This window comes from Hemibagrus wyckioides, linkage group LG26 (assembly GCF_019097595.1).
Source record: "Hemibagrus wyckioides isolate EC202008001 linkage group LG26, SWU_Hwy_1.0, whole genome shotgun sequence".
Classification (NCBI taxonomy): Eukaryota; Metazoa; Chordata; class Actinopteri; order Siluriformes; family Bagridae; genus Hemibagrus; species Hemibagrus wyckioides.
Genome location: NC_080735.1, coordinates 18,689,166 through 18,708,916, shown reverse-complemented (window position 1 = coordinate 18,708,916; position 19,751 = coordinate 18,689,166). Strand labels below are relative to the sequence as shown.

At 41.3% G+C, this 19,751-nt stretch overlaps 2 protein-coding genes across 5 annotated transcripts in view; one reads left to right on the top strand and one right to left on the bottom strand.

Moving 5' to 3' along the window:
- LOC131346954 (lipopolysaccharide-induced tumor necrosis factor-alpha factor homolog) overlaps nt 1-2,159 on the top strand; it is a 15,845-nt gene extending 13,686 nt beyond the window's left edge. Inside the window, exon 4 of the mRNA XM_058380769.1 lies at nt 1-2,159. This exon is cut by the window's left edge and continues 568 nt beyond it. The gene's annotated coding sequence lies outside the window, so the exon portion shown is untranslated.
- A 2,706-nt stretch (nt 2,160-4,865) lies between these two features.
- On the bottom strand, nt 4,866-18,302 carry LOC131346900 (uncharacterized). Of its 4 annotated transcripts, none has more exons than XM_058380665.1 (21): nt 18,167-18,302; nt 14,809-14,935; nt 14,646-14,671; nt 14,275-14,407; nt 14,120-14,145; nt 13,788-13,920; nt 13,668-13,693; nt 13,315-13,420; nt 13,161-13,195; nt 11,902-12,034; nt 11,712-11,758; nt 11,320-11,422; nt 11,050-11,190; nt 10,874-10,935; nt 9,392-9,473; nt 9,220-9,254; nt 8,940-9,012; nt 8,674-8,735; nt 7,343-7,428; nt 6,205-6,492; nt 4,866-6,101 (listed from the first exon to the last, which is right to left on the bottom strand). In XM_058380665.1, exons 2-21 carry the CDS (start codon nt 14,923-14,925, stop codon nt 6,082-6,084), a joined length of 1,734 nt encoding a protein of 577 aa, XP_058236648.1. In that variant the 5' UTR covers nt 14,926-14,935; nt 18,167-18,302; the 3' UTR covers nt 4,866-6,081. The 4 variants fall into 4 exon arrangements, with proteins under 4 accessions (XP_058236648.1, XP_058236650.1, XP_058236652.1 ...); XM_058380667.1 differs by having other exon boundaries at nt 13,668-13,690; XM_058380669.1 differs by having other exon boundaries at nt 14,120-14,142.
- Between the last annotated feature and the right edge of the window lie 1,449 nt (nt 18,303-19,751).

Below are 19,751 nucleotides of genomic sequence, written 5' to 3'. Positions count from 1 at the left end.
CCTAATACACTCATAATCCTAATTCTAATCCTGACCCTAATCTTAATCTACTCATAACCCTAATCCTAATCCCAGCCCTAATCCTAATTCTAATCCCAATCCACTCATAACCCTATCCCTAATCCACTTCTAATCCTAATCCCAACCCTAATCCTAATTCTAATACTAATCCATTTATAAACCTAGTCCCATTCCCAGTCCACTCATAAATCTTAATCAAATCCTAACCCTAATTCCTAACCCTAACCCTAATTCCTAAAACTAACCCCAACCCTAATTCTAATCCCAATCCACTCCTAACCCTAATTCTAATCCTAATCCACTCCTAACCCTAGGTCTAATCCTAATCCACTCCTAATCCTAATCTTAATTCTAATCCTAATCCACTCCTAATCCTAATTCTAATTTACTCCTAAACCTAACCCCAATTCTAATCCTAATCCACTCCTAACCCTAATTCTAATCCTAATCCACTCCTAATCCTAATTCTAATTTACTCCTAAACCTAACCCCAATTCTAATCCTAATCCACTCCTAACCCTAATTCTAATCCTAATCCACTCCTAATCCACTCCTAACCCTAATTCTAATCCTAATCCACTCCTAATCCACTCCTAACCCTAATTCTAATCCTAATCCACTCCTAATCCTAATTCTAATAATAATCCACTCCTAACCCTAATCCCAATTACAACCCTAATCCTAATCTACTCCTAATCCTATTCTAAATTATAATCTTAATCCACTCCTAATCCTAATTCTATCCCTAATCTTAACCCTAATCCTAATCCTATGGGATTGTCGGAAGTGTCGAATGATACTTAGTGTAACCTGCCTGCCAGTACCTGAGCTCCAGCACACACTGGGGTTAATAAATGTTTTATTTATCACTCTTATTACACAAGCTCCAGTTTAAAGCACAGGTTTGATATGGAATATTTCACAGACGCGGAATTGGCTTCATTTCCAAACAACAATTCTTGTTACGGGGAAAAGGTTTAAATCGATGGGAATGGGATCTGTGACATTCCAGACATATTTCCCCAAAGCTTTGGCTGAAAAATTTCAAGAAGAATGTCTGAAGAATGTCTTCAGTTAATGAATGTGGTTATACAGGAGTCATAGGTCATTTTCTCAAAACAAAACAAAACAAGACAAAACAAATGAAATGAAAGACCTTTATTTATCCAACTGTTTAACTGTGCTGCTCTCACATGCTGGATTTTGGAGTAAAAGGATCTAAACTATACGCTTACACACCTACACAAGAATTCATTTAACCTTTTCATGTCGTGTCATGTTGTGTTTTTTACCACAAGTACACAAAAACAAAACTAGAATATTAATCATTACTATATCAGCATGATACACTACATTGCCAAAAGTTTTGGGACGTCCGTCTTTCCATGCACATGAATGTAATATGGAGTTGTCCCGCTCTTTACAGCTACTGTATAACAGCTTCAACTCTTCTGGGAAGGCTTTCCACAAGCTTTAGGGGTGTGTTAATGGGAATTTTTTTGACCGTTCCTCTCTAGAAGCGCTGTCATTTGTGAGGTCAGGCACTGATGTTGTGATGACAAGAAGGTTTGTCTGAAGGTCGCAGTCTCCGCTCTAATTCATCCCAAAGGTGTTCTATGGGGTTGAGGTCAGGACTCTGTGCAGGCCAGTCAAGTTCCTCCACACCAAACTCACTCATCCATGTCTTTATGGACCTTGCTTTGGTCACTGGTGTGCAGTCATGTTGGAACAGGAAGGGGTCATCCCCAAAATGTTCACACAAAGAGCATGAAATTGTCTTGGTATGAAGCTGAAGGATTAAGAGTTCCTTTCACTGGAACTAAGGGGTCGAGCCCAACCCCTGAAAAACAACACCTGAACTCAATGATCTGGAGGGGTGTCCCAATACTTTTGGTGCTATAGTGTATGTAAGGACCTCTTTATATTGGAATGTATACTCAGTTTCTTTTGAAGGCTCTACTGTACATTTGCTCACGTCTCATGAGTCGTGATGTTGTCGAGTTGTGATATCATTTCAGCAGTTTTACCATGAAGCTGGTTTAAATGAAGTGTATAAAAACGCCTGGGTTTTATTTCATGTAAATGTAATGAAGTTCTAATTTAAAAGGTGAATTTGAAAAGAAACTCAATAAAGTTCTGTTGAATGTGATCTGTTTGAGTAAGATTTGATCTGCACCAGTGTTTCATCACGTGGATGTTTGTGGTATCTGGGTGTTTCTTTCAGGTAAGACACACGGTATCATGAGCTCAGACACTCCACACCGACACGGTAAATCCACCCAGAGCCATATTTAACATTCTAAGCCTTTATAAACATTTAGCTCAAACAGGATCATCAGGTTGTATACTTTCTGTACACAAACTCAGTGAATCCTTATCTTAATCTTCACCTCTGATCACGAGTTCAGCTACATATGGGGTTTAAGTTATTTATTAATATCATGTCTAATGTATCTGTCTAGAGCGAAGCTTTAGGTTAAAATATAAAACTGCACTGATTTATTATATTTTTTCCCAGAGTTATGAAAGCAAAAAAAAAAGTGATTCTGATTGGCTGAGAGCAGTACAGTGTGTTCTGTTTAGCCAAGAGCAGTACAGTGTGTTCTGATTGGCTGAGAGCAGTACAGTGTGTTCTGTTTAGCCAAGAGCAGTACAGTGTGTTCTGTTTAGCCAAGAGCAGTACAGTGTGTTCTAATCGGCTGAGAGCAGTACAGTGTGTTCTGTTTAGCCAAGAGCAGTACAGTGTGTTCTGATTGGCTGAGAGCAGTATAGTGTGTTCTGATTGGCTGAGAGCAGTACAGTGTGTTCTAATCGGCTGAGAGCAGTACAGTGTGTTCTAATCGGCTGAGAGCAGTACAGTGTGTTCTAATCGGCTGAGAGCAGTACAGTGTGTTCTGTTTAGCCAAGAGCAGTACAGTGTGTTCTGTTTAGCCAAGAGCAGTACAGTGTGTTCTAATCGGCTGAGAGCAGTACAGTGTGTTCTGATTGGCTGAGAGCAGTACAGTGTGTTCTGATTGGCTGAGAGCAGTACAGTGTGTTCTAATCGGCTGAGAGCAGTACAGTGTGTTCTAATCGGCTGAGAGCAGTACAGTGTGTTCTAATCGGCTGAGAGCAGTACAGTGTGTTCTGATTGGCTGAGAGCAGTACAGTGTGTTCTAATCGGCTGAGAGCAGTACAGTGTGTTCTAATCGGCTGAGAGCAGTACAGTGTGTTCTAATCGGCTGAGAGCAGTACAGTGTGTTCTGTTTAGCCAAGAGCAGTACAGTGTGTTCTGTTTAGCCAAGAGCAGTACAGTGTGTTCTAATCGGCTGAGAGCAGTACAGTGTGTTCTGATTGGCTGAGAGCAGTACAGTGTGTTCTGATTGGCTGAGAGCAGTACAGTGTGTTCTAATCGGCTGAGAGCAGTACAGTGTGTTCTAATCGGCTGAGAGCAGTACAGTGTGTTCTAATCGGCTGAGAGCAGTACAGTGTGTTCTGTTTAGCCAAGAGCAGTACAGTGTGTTCTGATTGGCTGAGAGCAGTACAGTGTGTTCTCATCGGCTGAGAGCAGTACAGTGTGTTCTGTTAAGCCAAGAGCAGTACAGTGTGTTCTAATCGGCTGAGAGCAGTACAGTGTGTTCTAATTGGCTGAGAGCAGTACAGTGTGTTCTGATTGGCTGAGAGCAGTACAGTGTGTTCTAATTGGCTGAGAGCAGTACAGTGTGTTCTGATTGGCTGAGAGCAGTACAGTGTGTTCTGATTTGCTGAGAGCAGTACAGTGTGTTCTGTTTAGCCGAGAGCAGTACAGTGTGTTCTGATTTGCTGAGAGCAGTACAGTGTGTTCTGTTTAGCCGAGAGCAGTACAGTGTGTTCTAATCGGCTGAGAGCAGTACAGTGTGTTCTGATTGGCTGAGAGCAGTACAGTGTGTTCTGATTGGCTGAGAGCAGTACAGTGTGTTCTGATTGGCTGAGAGCAGTACAGTGTGTTTTGATTGGCTGAGAGCAGTACAGTGTATTCTAATCGGCTGAGAGCAGTATAGTGTATTGTAATCGGCTGAGAGCAGAACAGTGTGTTCTAATCGGCTGAGACCAGTACAGTGTGTTCTGATTGGCTGAGAGCAGTACAGTGTGTTCTGATTGGCTGAGAGCAGTACAGTGTGTTCTGATTAGCTGAGAGCAGTACAGTGTGTTCTGATTAGCTGAGAGCAGTGCAGTGTGTTCTGATTGGCTGAGAGCAGTACAGTGTGTTCTGATTGGTCGAGAACAGTACACTGTGTTCTGACTGGTCGAGAACAGTACACTGTGTTCTGATTGGTCGAGAACAGTACACTGTGTTCTGACTGGTCGAGAACAGTACACTGTGTTCTGATTGGTCGAGAACAGTACACTGTGTTCTGATTGGTTAGAGAACAGTACACTGTGTTCTGATTGGTCGAGAATAGTTCACAGTACACTATATATCTATACAGCTCTGGAAAAAAATCAGAATGCACTGTCCAATCTCCAGATGTGAACCCTACTGAAAACCTCTGGAATGTCATCATGAGGAAGATGGATGATCACAAACCATCAAGTAAAGCTGAGCTGTGGTCAAAAAGAGTGGTATAAAGTTCCCCAACAGCAGTGTGAGAAACTGGTGGAGATCATGCAGCCAAAACTCATGCAGATCGGGGTTATTCCACCAAATACTGATTTCTTAATGTTATTTAGCCAAAGCATTAACACAGTTTTTTTTTACAGATTATTTGCATTTTGTTTTATTTGAGTTATTAAAGCTCTGCAAATATACTGCATGATCTTGGGTTATTTTGATGTGTTGTCATTTCCTTTAAATATACACTCTAAATAACAATAGTTATATTTTAAATTTAGGAGAAATATTGTCAGCAGTTCACAAAAAATGAAACAGAACTGTTCATCTCACCAATACATGAACCTGGAAGAAAAAAACATAAGAAACTCATTATTTTGCAGTGGGTTCTTATTTTTTCCAGAGCTGTATATATATTTAAAAAAAAAACACAAATCATGAAAATTGTTTCATTTAAAGTCCAATGCATTTCCACTGTTTTATTTCTTACAGTTTAAGACAAATACAGATTGAATCAGTATATTCAAAGAAAAAGTTTTATAATCTTCTGTCACATAAATTTATTTTCTAACATTATGCTCTGATGATCTCTTATTTAAAAGAAAAAAAATGGTATAATTTATAATTATAACACAGCTTGGTTTCTTTGGTATGAGTGCAATAATGTGTTATTAACAAAAAATATTTGTAATAATAATAATAATTATTATAATTATTAATATAGGTATAAAGTGTAAAATGCCTGTTCATGAATCATTACACAACACCTTATGAATGCTTTATAAAGCCTTTCATAAAGTCTTAGTCAGGGTTCGTAAGATGTTCATAGCCTTGTAACAACACGAGAGGCTTTGTAACATCTTCATAACACTTTCGTAAGATTCACATTGCAGTATTTCTGCCTCCCTGAGCAGCTTTAGTTAGTAACAGGTGTGCGTTTATGCAGGAGAAAGTGCCAGTTTGTCGTATTTCAGTGATAAATGAACAGTGTTAAACTTTTTCCTCATCATTTCCTCCTTCACTTTTTCTCTCAGTCTGCTCTTTAAAACATAAAAATACCCCAGAAGCCTTGAGGAAACATTCCCGAAGTTACCGAAAAACTCTTCATTTGAATCTAATGTTGTTGTAACACACCAGTACAATTACACATCCTCTATTCATCGTACTGCTAAAGAAGAGGTTGAAATTAGCGGTAGCCCCGCCCACGTGTGCCTCATTTGCATATCATTTCCATATCAGTCTCTGACCTGACGCTAACCCGCTCTGCACCGTGGACTCTGTGGGGTTACTGCGGTAATACACATAATCATTTAAGTGTGCTATAGTATACGCATACATGTATATATAATCACCATGGATACAAAAAGACAAGAAATGTATTAATTAAAGAAAACTTAATGAATGAATGTTTTTTTTTAAAGAATTTAGTGTAAAATCCCGTCTGAGCTTTTGTCGCAGCACGCTGAGGGTCGTCCGTGTCGTCCATGATTTCAGTAGTAACGAGGATAAACTGCGAAGGAACATCAGAGGAACACAATATGAGATATGCGTTGTGTGTATGTGTTTAAATAAGATGAAGGTAAATTGAGATGCTCCTTCAACCCTATACTCACCCACGGCACTAGACGGAGACTGGATGACTCGAACAGCTGGAGCCGGAGCTTGGATGACTCGAACAGCCGAAGCCGGGGCCTGGATGACTTGAACAGCCGGAGCCGGAGCCTGGATGACTCGAACAGCTGGAGCTGCAGGCTGGATTACCACAGTAGGCTGAGGAGCAGGCATCACTACTGTCTGCCTCTGGGGCTGAATGACCACTTGACTCCTACCGGCCTGGACCACTTGGACCCTGGGCTGAATCACACTAGGATGAGTGTAAGTATACATGGATGCAGATGTGTCTGTGGAGAAAAAAGAAACAAGATCACTCAGTGACATCGGTGCGACAAAGTTCAGTCCATCTATGCATCTGTCTGTCCATTTTCTGTAGTACCCATCCCACACAAGCAGCCTGGAGTCTATCTGAGGAGACTCCAGGCACAAGTTTAGGGACACACTGGATGGAGTGCAAGTCCATCATAGGACGCCATCATACACACACACACACACACACACACACAAACACTATGGCCAATTTATAGATGCCAATGAGCCCACAATGCATGTCTTTGGACTGGGAGAGGATTTGGAGGAAACTCCACAAACACACACACACAGAGGGTGGAGGCGGGAATCTGACCCCAGACCCTTTTCAGACATTAATCAGTAGACAGTAGCGCAGGTTTATGTTCATCGTTCAGAGGGGTGTGTACAGTAGATGCTCCACATAAACAAGTTAGAAATGTGGGTAATTGTTAATATGGTGACGTTTCCTGTAAGGAGTCTCCAGTGTCAGTTCTAGCTTTTTCAGGACAGAAGTTGTGGTTTGTTGGTGAAATGACCAGCTGCAGATTTAGAGGGTTGAATAAAGGGAGGCTGGAGAGAGAACGAGTGCTATAACGTGAACAAGAGCAGGAACTGACTTGTTCTGTGGACGTTCAGTAACATTATATAAATAAGACATGACTGTGGTATAAGAAGGAATGAAAGCTCTAAAGGAATTTGACCCGCTGTTATAGGATAATAATACACCTCCTTGTGTCAGCAGTGACTCGCCTTCATCACGCTACCTGGTTTTGAATTATTTTCCTACAGCAGTGTGTCCGGTGTTTGTTCAGAGCGGTGTTGTGTAGTGAAGTTTGGAGCACAGACCTGGTTGGAGTTGATGTAGAGGGTCAGGTGACTGTTGGTTGAGATCGAAGCCGGGATACGGCGGCGGAGGAGGACCACTGTTTTTACTGAAGGAGGGAAAAGAGGAAGAGGACGATGAAGCTCACACCCTGTTTTATGTCATCCAAATAGGTTCAATTCAGTTCAATATGATTATCATTGTTTACATCTCTGATACAGAGAAAGTATGCATGGGAATCGGACCTGGAATAATCCATTTAAAAATATTTGAAGTATTAACACAACATACTTTTGTTTATCTTACTCTTTTTGTGCTGCTTGTATTCTTCATGACATAATGACTTCTCACTTAACAACATTCAATTAAATCTTTGAGCTTTAATGACCTCAGCTTCAGCTGTTTTGTCTCCGTCATTTTGAATAAGTCATAAACTGATATCTGTGGGTCTACGTTAGCATGTAAGTACTGGCTAGCTGACTTCTTTTGTTTGCTTGCTAACATGAAAATGAGGAACTCATTGTTAGTGTTAGTGGCTAGCTTCTGCTGTCATAGCCAGAGCTTGGCTAGGTGATCGGTATGCTGCTGCTGGAGAACAAACTATCAAACGTCACTTTCTAATCATTAATAAACAGAGATATAATATCAGCTGATTAACCCGTCATATTACTTCTACACATTTTACATATTACTACTATTACTATTACTACAATTACATATTACTACTATTTAAAGACAAGGAAGTGGGGAGAATATTGTAAGTTTGTCAAAGCAGCATTACATCATCACACTGCCATTTTATCATCATGTTTTCATCATTTTTGTCTAATTCTAAAGATCACATCATCAGATCATCTTTACGGAGGACGCGAGCAATTCTGAAGTGTCCATGATAACAGTAATATGTGTTGGATGACAGAATATTAAAAAGTCGATTACTATTAGGAACCAGAAGCAAAATAAAGGTTGAAAACATTTCATCGAGCCATGGAGTTATTTATTTTCTCTCTTCGTTAAACACAAAGTACTTTACAAAGATACGTTTATTTATCATTATTAAATCCTATATACCTTTCTATAAACATAGTGTATACTCTGTATACAGGGTTATATTTAATTTATCTTTCATTTTATCCTTAAAGAACCACAAAAACAGAAAGATCACAGTCAAAAGGTGGAATAAATGAACAAAAGCTTCTGAGTTTAATGAACTTGTTGCGTAAGTTGGAAGAAACCGAGAAAAAGAAAAACCTGAAACCTCTAAACTGTTAAATGGAACAGCAGCTGATTTTTAATGAACAGATTCTGACTACATATAACACACACACACAAACACACACACATATACGCTTACCTGACTTTTACGTGCTGCTCAGTCGAGATTTCAATGGTACTCTTCTCCAAGCTACAATGAGACTAAAATAGAATACAGATAAACGTGTGTGTGTGTGTGTGTGTGTGTGTATGAGAGGAATGACAGGTGGGTGGGTCACAGGCACATAACATATTGAAACAGAAAGTCAGGTGCTGAGCCGGTTCCTCTGTGGTTTGTTTTCGCAGAAGGAAGTGAATTCCATCAGAGAACCGATAAAGAAGTAAAGCATGAAATTCCCCGTTTACCTCCAGCTGCAGGTGATGTGCCTGAGCCCTGAAATTCAGCGATTCAGACATTTTCTTCATGGAGAAGACTTTACTGGAGGAGAGAAATAACACTTTAATGCTCTCAGACTGTCCCATTGTGTTACTGTTATGAAAATCATATTAAACACGGAGGTTTCAAAAAATGTATTTAATAAAAGTTTTATTAAACTGTGTCTGTGAAGGTCATTAGGCTGAAGACTTTCATAAGTCATTATCATCTGGGATCATAGTCATTATCATAAGAGCTTATAACACGTACCTCTCTGTGGGGAAATCAACAGGAAATTTAGCACCCTATATCAGAAAGAGAGAGAGACTGATATTAGCACTCTGTTGTTTTAGTGCTAGTTTGTTGTATAAAGTTTTATTAACTGGCACCAGAGAGCTGAAGGTCAGTAAAAGTGGTTATTGTGCTTGTCATTGCTCTTCACCTGCACAGGAACGCAGTGTTTGTGTGGAACATCTTGTGGCGCAAACTCCTGTGCCTTAATCTTATCATCCATACATTCAGGACTTCAGGAGAGAGAAAAGGGAGATAAGTTTCACTTTTTTAACACAAGACTCATTTATAATTCTTCTTCTCATTTATAATCCAGCATGACAATGCCCCTGTGCACAAAGCCCCTCAGCTCCATGAAGATCTCCATTGTGTGGAGGTGAAGGTTGGAGAAGGTGGATCCCACTGGATCTGGTAGCTTACCGGTTGGGCTACTCATTGGAAGGGTGTTAGTTTGAATCCCAGTTCTACCAATCTGCCACTGCTGTGCCCCTGAGCAAGGCCCTTAACCCTCAATTGCTCATTTTTAAGTTGCCCTGGATATGAGCGTCTGCCAAATGCCAGACATGAAAACACATTTTGGGATGAACTGGAGTCTCCTCAACATCCCAACATCAGAGTCTGATCTCACTATTGCTCCAGTAGCTGAATGACCAGTAATCCCCACAGCCACAATCCGCAAAGCCTTCCAGAATGGTAGAGTAACAGAGAAGAGGGAATAAATGTGTAATGAGATGCAGAAATCGAGGGAAAAACACAGGACTCTCTAGGTATGGTGATAAAAGTTTGCTACAGGAAATGTTGCCAGTAATGTGAGAAACTGCCGGTTAAGTGCATCACATCATTGGATGAAAGGTAATGTAAGCTTTTGTAATGTCCAACCATGAAACTATACCTGTGTGCTGAGTGACTCACCACTGGACACCTTGCTCCTCCTTCTACATAACTCTTTATTATCCCAACTATGCTATCCAAGCAAGGCCTCTCAGTATGGCAGGAGGATTCCCATTTTCATCTTCTCCTCCGCTGTACCTCCCATATAGATCTACTACAAGGGGTCTCTCTAACTTTACCTTTCACAGGAACAGCAGAAGCATGTTTTTTAATATGTCTAAGTCTGGGCATTCTTAATAGTATAAGTTTCCAGCAGATCTAGCAGATCTAACTGACCAAGACCAAACCTACTGGTCTATTGGTAAACACTCTTCCTGACTGAACACTAGGTTTTTTGGGTCCCCCCTCAAATAGGTGTTATGGTCAACCACTGGTCATCTAGTGTACTTTTTGTCCATAGTTTTCTAGTACTTAACTTTAATTCACCCAACAAGAGTTTGATTCCTAACTCAATCAAAACACATCAAATGAATCTCATGAATGAAAACCTTTTTGTTCGCCCTGAGGCTCTGTCGAGTCATGTCTTTATGGAGCTGGACTTGAGCACATGGGCTCTTTTTGACAGTTCAAACAGGTTTGAGACTCTTCCAGTAAAGGGTAATCACAATTTTATAGAAAACAAAGACATTCTAGACAACACCATGCTTCCAGTTTGGAGTAAGACCATGTGTGGGTATGAGTGTCACATTTACACATACTTTTAGCAATATGGTGTATAGAATTTACAGCAGGATTTAAATACCTGTGTTTGTTTGGTGCAAAATAGAAGGTGGGGTTGCAATGCTGGTTTTGACAGGAAACAACCTAAAGTTCATATAGAGAAATGTTGACAGAGAAAGTGAAACTATTTCAACACAAGATTTCTAAGCTGTAACTGACCAACCCTAATCCCAACCCTCTGCTCTTGGTGGATTTTACCTCAGCTTTGTCATGCCATCCCTGGGGAGCCGGCTTGGGGGTGACAACTCCCTTATGTACAGGTCTGTGTATTCCAGATGTTCCAGATGGTGCCGGGTATTGGCAGGGGATCTGAGAGTGTGGATGATTACAGGGACTTACCTATATCCCAAAGAATAGAGAGAGGGAAAGAGAGGGAGGGATTGCAGATCTCTAGTTTGATTGTGAGATTTCTGGCAAGAAACAAAATGTTGTGTGGGAATCCTGTGAACCCCTTTTACTGGGATTTACCTCTGCATTTTTGCATGGTGTGTTGCTGTAGACTTGCTGGTGCTTCATCTCCAGTGGTGGGCCAGGATACGGAGGGGTTGAGATGTTGTGCATGGGCAAAGAACTGCAGAAGAGAACAGTGGAAGAAAATCATTTCTTTCCTTCCTTCCTTCCATCCATCTTCCCTTTTATTTTTAACTTCAGTCTCCTGCTTTGTCTCAAACATCTATGTTTGTTAAACAATAACCTCCTGGCAAGCAGGTCTGGCGTCATTTTTTTGCTCATCATTCTGTTTACTGACAAAGATACATCTGAATCTTTGCAAACTATAAAAAACATTCCAGCTGACGCATAACTGAACAACAATAACCAAGTGTGTGCCAAATCATGTGAATGCTTTGTAGGACACGTACCTTTGGCTTTGAGGAGAAGGAGAGTACAGTGGAGTATGGGGACCACCCTAAATCCCAAAGATAGATAGATAGAGACATTGAGACAAAGAGGGAGAGAGTTTGTGTGATTTAAGAAGGGTTGTTTGGCAGGAAATACTTCTGGAAATAAATGAGATCAGGGTGACTATAAACCCCACTGACTGGGCTTTACCTCCAAAGGTTCATGATGTGTGTGAGAAAGTGGCTGAGGGGTGTAGGCTCTCTGCTGAACAGAACTGGTGAACTGAGAGTTCAGAGGTGGGCCAGGATACGGTGGAACAGGAATGTTCTCTATGGGCAAAGAACTTGAGAAGAAAAAGAGGAGGTGTAGTTTGTATATATCTTTCTTTCTGGTAGATTTTGTCTCTTGCTTTGTTATACATATGTCTGATATGATACTATCCTGACAAGCTGGTCTGGTATCATTTTGTTTCTTAGAATCCAAAGATATGCTACCTAAACCATTCCTGGTATGAGTGTGCAAGTGTATGCAGTGTCTAGGCTTTTTTTTTTGTCAAGATCATCACTGTCAAGTGCGAGACTAGGGCTAACCAAAGTTCACAGTCTACTAGCCAAAGAGTTTTGAACATTTGAACATTCCTGGCTTTTGGCAGATGCCAGTGTAATGGAGGCCAGTGGTAGGTGCTGTACAGGTAAACCTCACTCCCTGCAGTCATTAGCTTCCTTGTTAATGCACCTGCATCCAACGCTGGAGACCTGGGTTCAATACCCACTCAGAGTGGTTGTGAGTAGGACCCAGGGACCTTACATTGGTACTCTGACCTGGATGGGAGTGAGGTGCAAGAAGATCTCAAGAGGCACAACAGCGACTTATGCTAGCGTCTACAGCCTTTATCCTCCTTGATAATGCGCCCCCTCCCATGCCGGAGACTCTATTTTGAAACCTGCTCTGAGTGGTTGCAAGTAGCACCTGGGGACATTACAGCCTTATCCAGAGTGACTTACAATTTGCCTTATTTTATACAACTGAACAGCTAAGGGCCTTGCTCAAGGGCCCAGTAGTGGCACTGAGGTGGACGATCGGTAGTTTAGCACCTTAGCCACTAAGCTATCCCCAAGTTCAGACTACTAAGTCAAGATCAAGAGTAATAACCATCAGATTCTTTTCAAGCAAAAGTAAATAAACTTTATTTCAGTTTCATATATTCCACAAATTGCTAATTCTCCTGGGAATGACCTTACAGAAAAAAACTGAACAATATATATAGGGATATAATTAGGTTACCACTAAAAGGCACCATAGACATTATTTTTTTAAGAAATCTCAGTCAAGACAAAGAGCATTTTAAGCAAGACCACTGCTGGTGATCAAGGCAAGTCTGAGTAAGAATGCCAATAACTCATTTTAGAAAATGTCTGGAGAGCAGACTACAGCCTAGGCACCAGACAGACACTGAGCAGGACACGTACCTGTGGTGTTGAGGTCCAGGAGAATGGCGACCACACTATATCCCAAAGATATAGAGATAGAGAAAAAGAGTATGGTTTGAGAAGCATTGAAGATGTTTGGAGGGAGAAAAATGTTTGAATGGAACCTCTGTAAACCCCTTTCTCTGGGATTTACCTCTACAGTGGTGTTGTATGTGCGAGGAGGTGGCTGGAGGGAGCAGGGTCTCTGCTGAGAATCCAGTGAATATGGTGGAACAGGAAAGTTCTCCACAGGCAAAGATCTGTAGATGAAAATAGATGCAGAGGGTCAGTTCCTTCCTCAGTTTCTATCCTTGTTAAAAATAATGACTATGACTTTATTATCTATCTTTGTAACTTCTTTGTGCTTTAACATCCTGACAAACAGGTCTGGTATCATTCACTTAGCATTTGGTTTGCTAACAGAGGAATGTCTACAGATGTCCAATCTAAAAACCATCAGTTAAACCACTGCTGGTGCAAACATACAAAAGTGTGCTGGACACGTACCTGTAGGTCTGAGGTCCTGGAGACTGCTGGTGATCATAAATAGATAGAGAAAAATAGAATGGTGTGAGAAGCATTGCCAGTGTCATGAAGGGAAGATGAACCTTGTAAACTGGGTTTTACCTGTACAGTGGTGTAGCATGTGCGAGTAGGTGGCTGAGGAGTGCAGGGTCTCTGATGTACAGAACTGGTAGACTGAGACTCCAGTGGTGGGCCAGGATATGGTGGAACAGGCATGTTCTCCATGGGCAAAGATCTGGACATAAAAAAGAGGCAGAGGCTCAGTTGCATTCTTTGGCCTTACAGTTGAACTATGACTTCATTATCTATATTTGTAACTTTGTTCCTTTATAACATCCTGACAAACAGGTTTACTGGCAAAGGAATATCTGATCTAAAAACCAAAAACTAAACCACTGCTGGTACAAACATGCAAGAGTGGGCTGGACACATACCTGCAGAGCTGAGGTTCAGGAGACTGCTGGTGATCATAAATGCCACAATACATGCCAGAGATAGAGAGATAGAGAAAAAAAGCATGGTTTGAGAAGCATTGCAGGTGTCATGGAGGGAAGATGAGGGGTGTTTAAAACCTCTAACTGGGTTTTACCTCTACAGTGGTGTAGCATGAGCGAAGAGGTGGCTGGAGAGAGCAGGGTCTCTGCTGTACACAACTGGTAGACTGAAAGTCCAGTGGTGGGCCAGGATATGGTGGAACAGGGATGTTCTCCACGGGCAAAGATCTAGAGATGAAAAAAGATGTAGAAGTTCAGTTCCTTTGTTTCTATATTTGTAACACCATATTCTTTGACTTTATGACTCTATGGCTATTATCTCTGCAACTTTGTTTTGACAAACAGATATCATTCTGGCATTTAGCATTCGGTTTACTGACAAAGGAACATCTAGAGATGTCCGATCTAAAAACCGACAGCTAAACCGCTGCTGGTACAAACATGCAAAAGTGTGCTGGACACGTACCTCTGGTGCTGAGGTCCAGGAGACTGCTGGTGATTATAAGTGCCACAATATATCCAAAAGAGATAGAGAGATAGAGAAAAAGAGCATGGTTTGAGAAGCGTCTTGGAGGTAAGAAGAAGGATGTTTGTGTGAGAACCTTTTAAACCCCGTCACTGGGTCTTACCTCCACGATGTTGTAGCGTGTACGAGGAGCTGGCTGCGGGGTGTGGGGTCTCTGATCTACAAGACTGGTAGACTCTAGAGGTGGTCCAGGATACAGTGGAGCAGAGATGTTCTCCATGGCCAAAGATCTGGAGAATTGAGTTGTGTTATGACTGTGACAGTGTGAACTTTGTGAGGTTTAACTTTTAAGACAATCTAATTTAACAGAACGCACTACCATACTGTAGTAACGTTTTACACTGGGATATGGAAAATGTGTGCAATTATTAATATGATTAAAGCTTCTGTAAGGAGATGTTTATGGAAGGGGTCTCCAGTGTCAGCACCAGTAAAGCTGTAACTTTCATTCTTTGACAGCAGGTGGTGTCAATAAACTAGTGGCTAAAGCAAAACCTTCTGGAGAGAGATTTGTGTATAAAATTCATGTGAGATGAAGTGTAACTCCCCAGGGTCCTACTCACACGTGCTTTGAGCGGGTCTCCAGCATGGGAGGCGGGTACACTAACAAGGAGTCTAAAGACTGCAGCCACTGGCGTCAGTTGCTAGCGCACCTTTTGAGATCAGGGGAGTGATGTTCACCTGCACAGCACCTACCGCTGGCCTCTGCTAACACTCACCCCCTAAATGTCACTCACATCTGGGTCAGGGCACCAATGTAACCCCCCAGGTCCTACTCACATCTGCTTCAAATGGGTAACCGGCATGGGAGGCGGGTGCACTAACAAGGAGTCTAATGACTGCAGCCACTAGTGTCAGTCGCTAGTGCATCTCTTGAGATCAGGGGAGTGTGATATACCTGCACAGCACCTACCGCTGACCTCCAAAACTTCACTCCCATATGTCATGGCACCAATGTAACCCCCCCGGCTCCTACTCGTAACCACTCCAAGTGGATCTCGAACCCGGGTCTCCAGCATGGGGGACCTACTGCTGACCTCCATTACAGAAGTATGCTTTGTTCTTCTGACTCCTACAGTATTGGGTCAGAAGTCACTGCACCGAGTCGCTACGTATTTGCATAAATTTCAACTTTTTCACATGGCTTAATCAAGACACGCCCACATCTAGTCTCCAACGCTCGATTTGCTCATGTTGCCAGAAGTCCAGGAGACAATTCCTGACAACTCAGACGCTCGCCTTGTCAATTGTCTATGTTATATTTCTTTTCTTTATTTTTTCGCTCTTAGACTAACATTTTTTTCCCCGACATCTTCAGGAGTTTTATGCTTTCTTATGTTTTTTTCTGTAACATGACACTTAAAACCTCAGTAGAGAAAAAAGCAAGACTGCTGCTGCATGAAATTGCTGCAGCGTAAAAGAAATAAAACACTTTCGGACATGAACCTAATTCACTGTTTCTCAAGAACTTCATCACATCACCTGTAATTACTTTTAATGATTATTTTTAAATATTTTTGTAATTATTTAATAAAAATCCATAGATATAGCTTCATTTATAATAAAGAACTAGCTATATTTATCTGTATCAAGCTCTATCTATCTGCCTTTACTACATGGCAACAGGTAAATCCAGATCATACTATTACTACTACTACTACTACTACTACTACTGTTACTACTACTGTTACTACTACTACTGTTACTACTACTACTACTACTACTGTTACTACTACTACTACTACTACTACTGTTACTACTACTACTACTACTACTGTTACTACTACTATTACTACTACTACTGTTACTACTACTACTACTACTACTACTACTACTACTACTACTACTACTACTATTACTACTACTACTGTTACTACTACTACTACTACCACTACCACTACTACTATTACTACTACTACTGTTACTACTACTACTACTACCACTACCACTACTACTACTACTACTACTACTACTACTACTGTTACTACTACTACTACTACCACTACCACTACTACTACTACTACTACTATTACTACCACCACCGTTTACTACCACCACCTACCACCACCACCACCACCACTACTACCACTACTACCGTTACTACCACCACCACCACCACCACCACCACCACTACTACCACCACCATACCACGACCACCACCACACACCACCACCGTTACTACCACCACCACCACCACCACCACCACCACCACCACCACCACCATTACTACCACCACCGTTTACCACCACCACCACCACCACCAACTACCACCACCACTGTCACCTACCACCACCACCACCACCACCACCACCACTACCACCTACCACCACCACTACCACCATTTACTACCACCACTGTTACCACTACCACCACCACCACCACCACCACCACCACCACCACTAGTACCACCACTGCCACTACCACTACTACCACCTACCACCACCACCACTACCACTACCACTACCACCACCACTGCTACCACCACTACCACCACCACCACCACCACCACCACTACCACCACCACGACCACCACCACCACCACCACCACCACACTACCACCACCACCACTGCACCACCACTACCACCACCACCACCACCACCACTACCTACCACTCACCACTAACCACCACCACCACCACCACCACCATTACCACCACCACTGTTACCACCACCACCACCAACCACCACCACTACCACCACCACATTACCACTCACCACCGTTACCACCACCACCACCACCACCACCAATACCACCACCACCGTTACCACCACCACCACCACACCTACCACCACCGTCACCACCACCACCACCACCACCACCACCACCACCACCACCACCACCACCACTCACCACCACCACCACCGTTACCACCACCACCACCACCACCACCACCATTTTACCACCACCACCACCACCACCACCACCAATACTACCACCACCGTTACCACCACCACCACCACCACCATCTTTACCTACCACCACCACCACCACCACCACCACCACCATTACCACCACCACCGTTCACCACCACCTACCACTACTACCACCACCACCGTTACTACACCACCACCACCACCACCACCACCATTACCACCACCACCGTTACTACTACACCACCACTACTACTGTTACTACTACTACTACCACTACTACTACTACTATTACTACTACTAGTACTGTTACTACTACTACTACTACACACACACACACATCAGATCACACTATTACTACTACTACTACTACTATTACTACTACTAGTACTGTTACTACTACTACTACTACACACACACACACATCAGATCACACTATTACTACTACTACTACTATTACTACCACTACTACCACTACTATTACTACTACTACTACTGTTACTCCTACTACTACTAGTACTGTTACTATTACTACTACTACTAATACTACTACTACTACTACACACACACACACACACACACAGACATACCTGTGTTTCGGCACTGAAGACAGAAGGAGAGCAGATATTCGGATGTGTTTCCTAAGTGAGTGATCAGGAAACTGTGTAAACCTTCATGGTGTTAGAGAGAAAGAGGAGCAGAGCGAAAGACAATGTCAAATTCCTCTCATATCTCTGAAACCACGTGTCACAGTAAGGAGTTCAGCTGAACACAACAACACATCTACAGTACAGAGCTAGAGAGGTGGATTGTTGAGGATTTGAGGTTGATTTTTTTGGGGGCTCTTTGAAGCTGCTCTCAGGTGTGAGACCTTATCCACATCTCAGGGGTGTGTAAGGAATCGAATTATTCTGGACGAAATGGTCAGCTAGTACACTTCAAGAGAGTTTTTTTTGGGGGGGGGGTTAATTAATTTGTGTCAAGAAAATAAAATAATTTTTAAAATAAAAATCAATTTTAAATACAGATGATGTTCTAGATTAAATAAGATAATATCTTATAATAATAATAATAAAAATAATAAAATAAAATGATAATAATAATTCTCTGTAACACAACATTTAAAACCTCAGACAAGAAAAAAAGCCAGACTGCTGAAAATGCTGCAGTATAAAAGAAATAAAACACTTTCTTCACTAATAATTCACTGTGGGGAAAGAACAGGAACTTCATCACATCAGCTAGAATTATTTTTAATTATTATTTTCAAAAATTTTGTAATTGTCATAAAAAAATCCATAGAAAAAAAAATCCATAGCATAGATAATAATTTAATTATATAATAAAAACTTATAATAATAATAATAATAATAAGTATTTTAAAGCCAGATTTTTACTTAAGTAAAAGTACAGAAGTACTTGTTTTTAAAAGTACTTAAGTATCAAAAGTAAATGTCAACACATTGTTTTATTATTGTTGCACTGTTGTATGCAATACTTACAGTACCTTTTGTAGCATCCTAGTGAATATACTGACCAGTTTGTAGTATCTGTGGAATTAAGAGCTTTTAGAATGTTACAAAACCTATAGAAATTAAACAACTGAATTGACAAGACAGAAAAGAAAAGACAGGTATAATCATTTTCATTTTTAATTTCACACTCCTACCACCCCCAACAAAAAAGTACAGGTACATCTCAAAAAATTAGAATATCATGAAAATGGTCAATATTTTTTGTCACTCAGTTCAGAAAGTGAAACCCATATATTATATAGATTCATCACACAGAGTGAAATATTTCAAGCCTTTATTTCTTGAAATTGTGATGATTATGGCTTACAGATAAGGAAAACCCAAAATTCTGTGTCTCAGAAAATTAGAATATTACATAAGATCAATAAAAAAAGGATCTTTCAAACAGAAATGTCAGACTTCTGAAAAGTATGTTCGTTTCTATGCACTCAATACTTGGTTGGGCCTCCTTTTGCATGAATTACTGCATCAATGCGGCGTGGCATGGAGGCAATCAGCCTGTGGCACTGCTCAGGTGTAATGGAAGCCCAGGTTGCTTTGATAGCGGCCTTCAGGTCATCTGCATTGTTGGGTCTGGTGTCTCATCTTCCTCTTGACAGTACCCCATAGATTCTCTATGGGGTTCAGGTCAGGCGAGTTT

Bases quoted from the DNA above. Each gene is read 5' to 3' on its own strand.
- LOC131346900 (XM_058380665.1), bottom strand. From the start codon at position 14,925: ATGGAGAACATCTCTGCTCCACTGTATCCTGGACCACCTCTAGAGTCT. The intron at 10,936-11,049 runs GTAAAATCCACC...TATGAACTTTAG, and splicing joins GATGGCATGACAAAGCTGAG to GTTGTTTCCTGTCAAAACCA. The intron at 9,013-9,219 runs GTACGTGTTATA...TCTCTCCTCCAG, and splicing joins GTTGATTTCCCCACAGAGAG to TAAAGTCTTCTCCATGAAGA.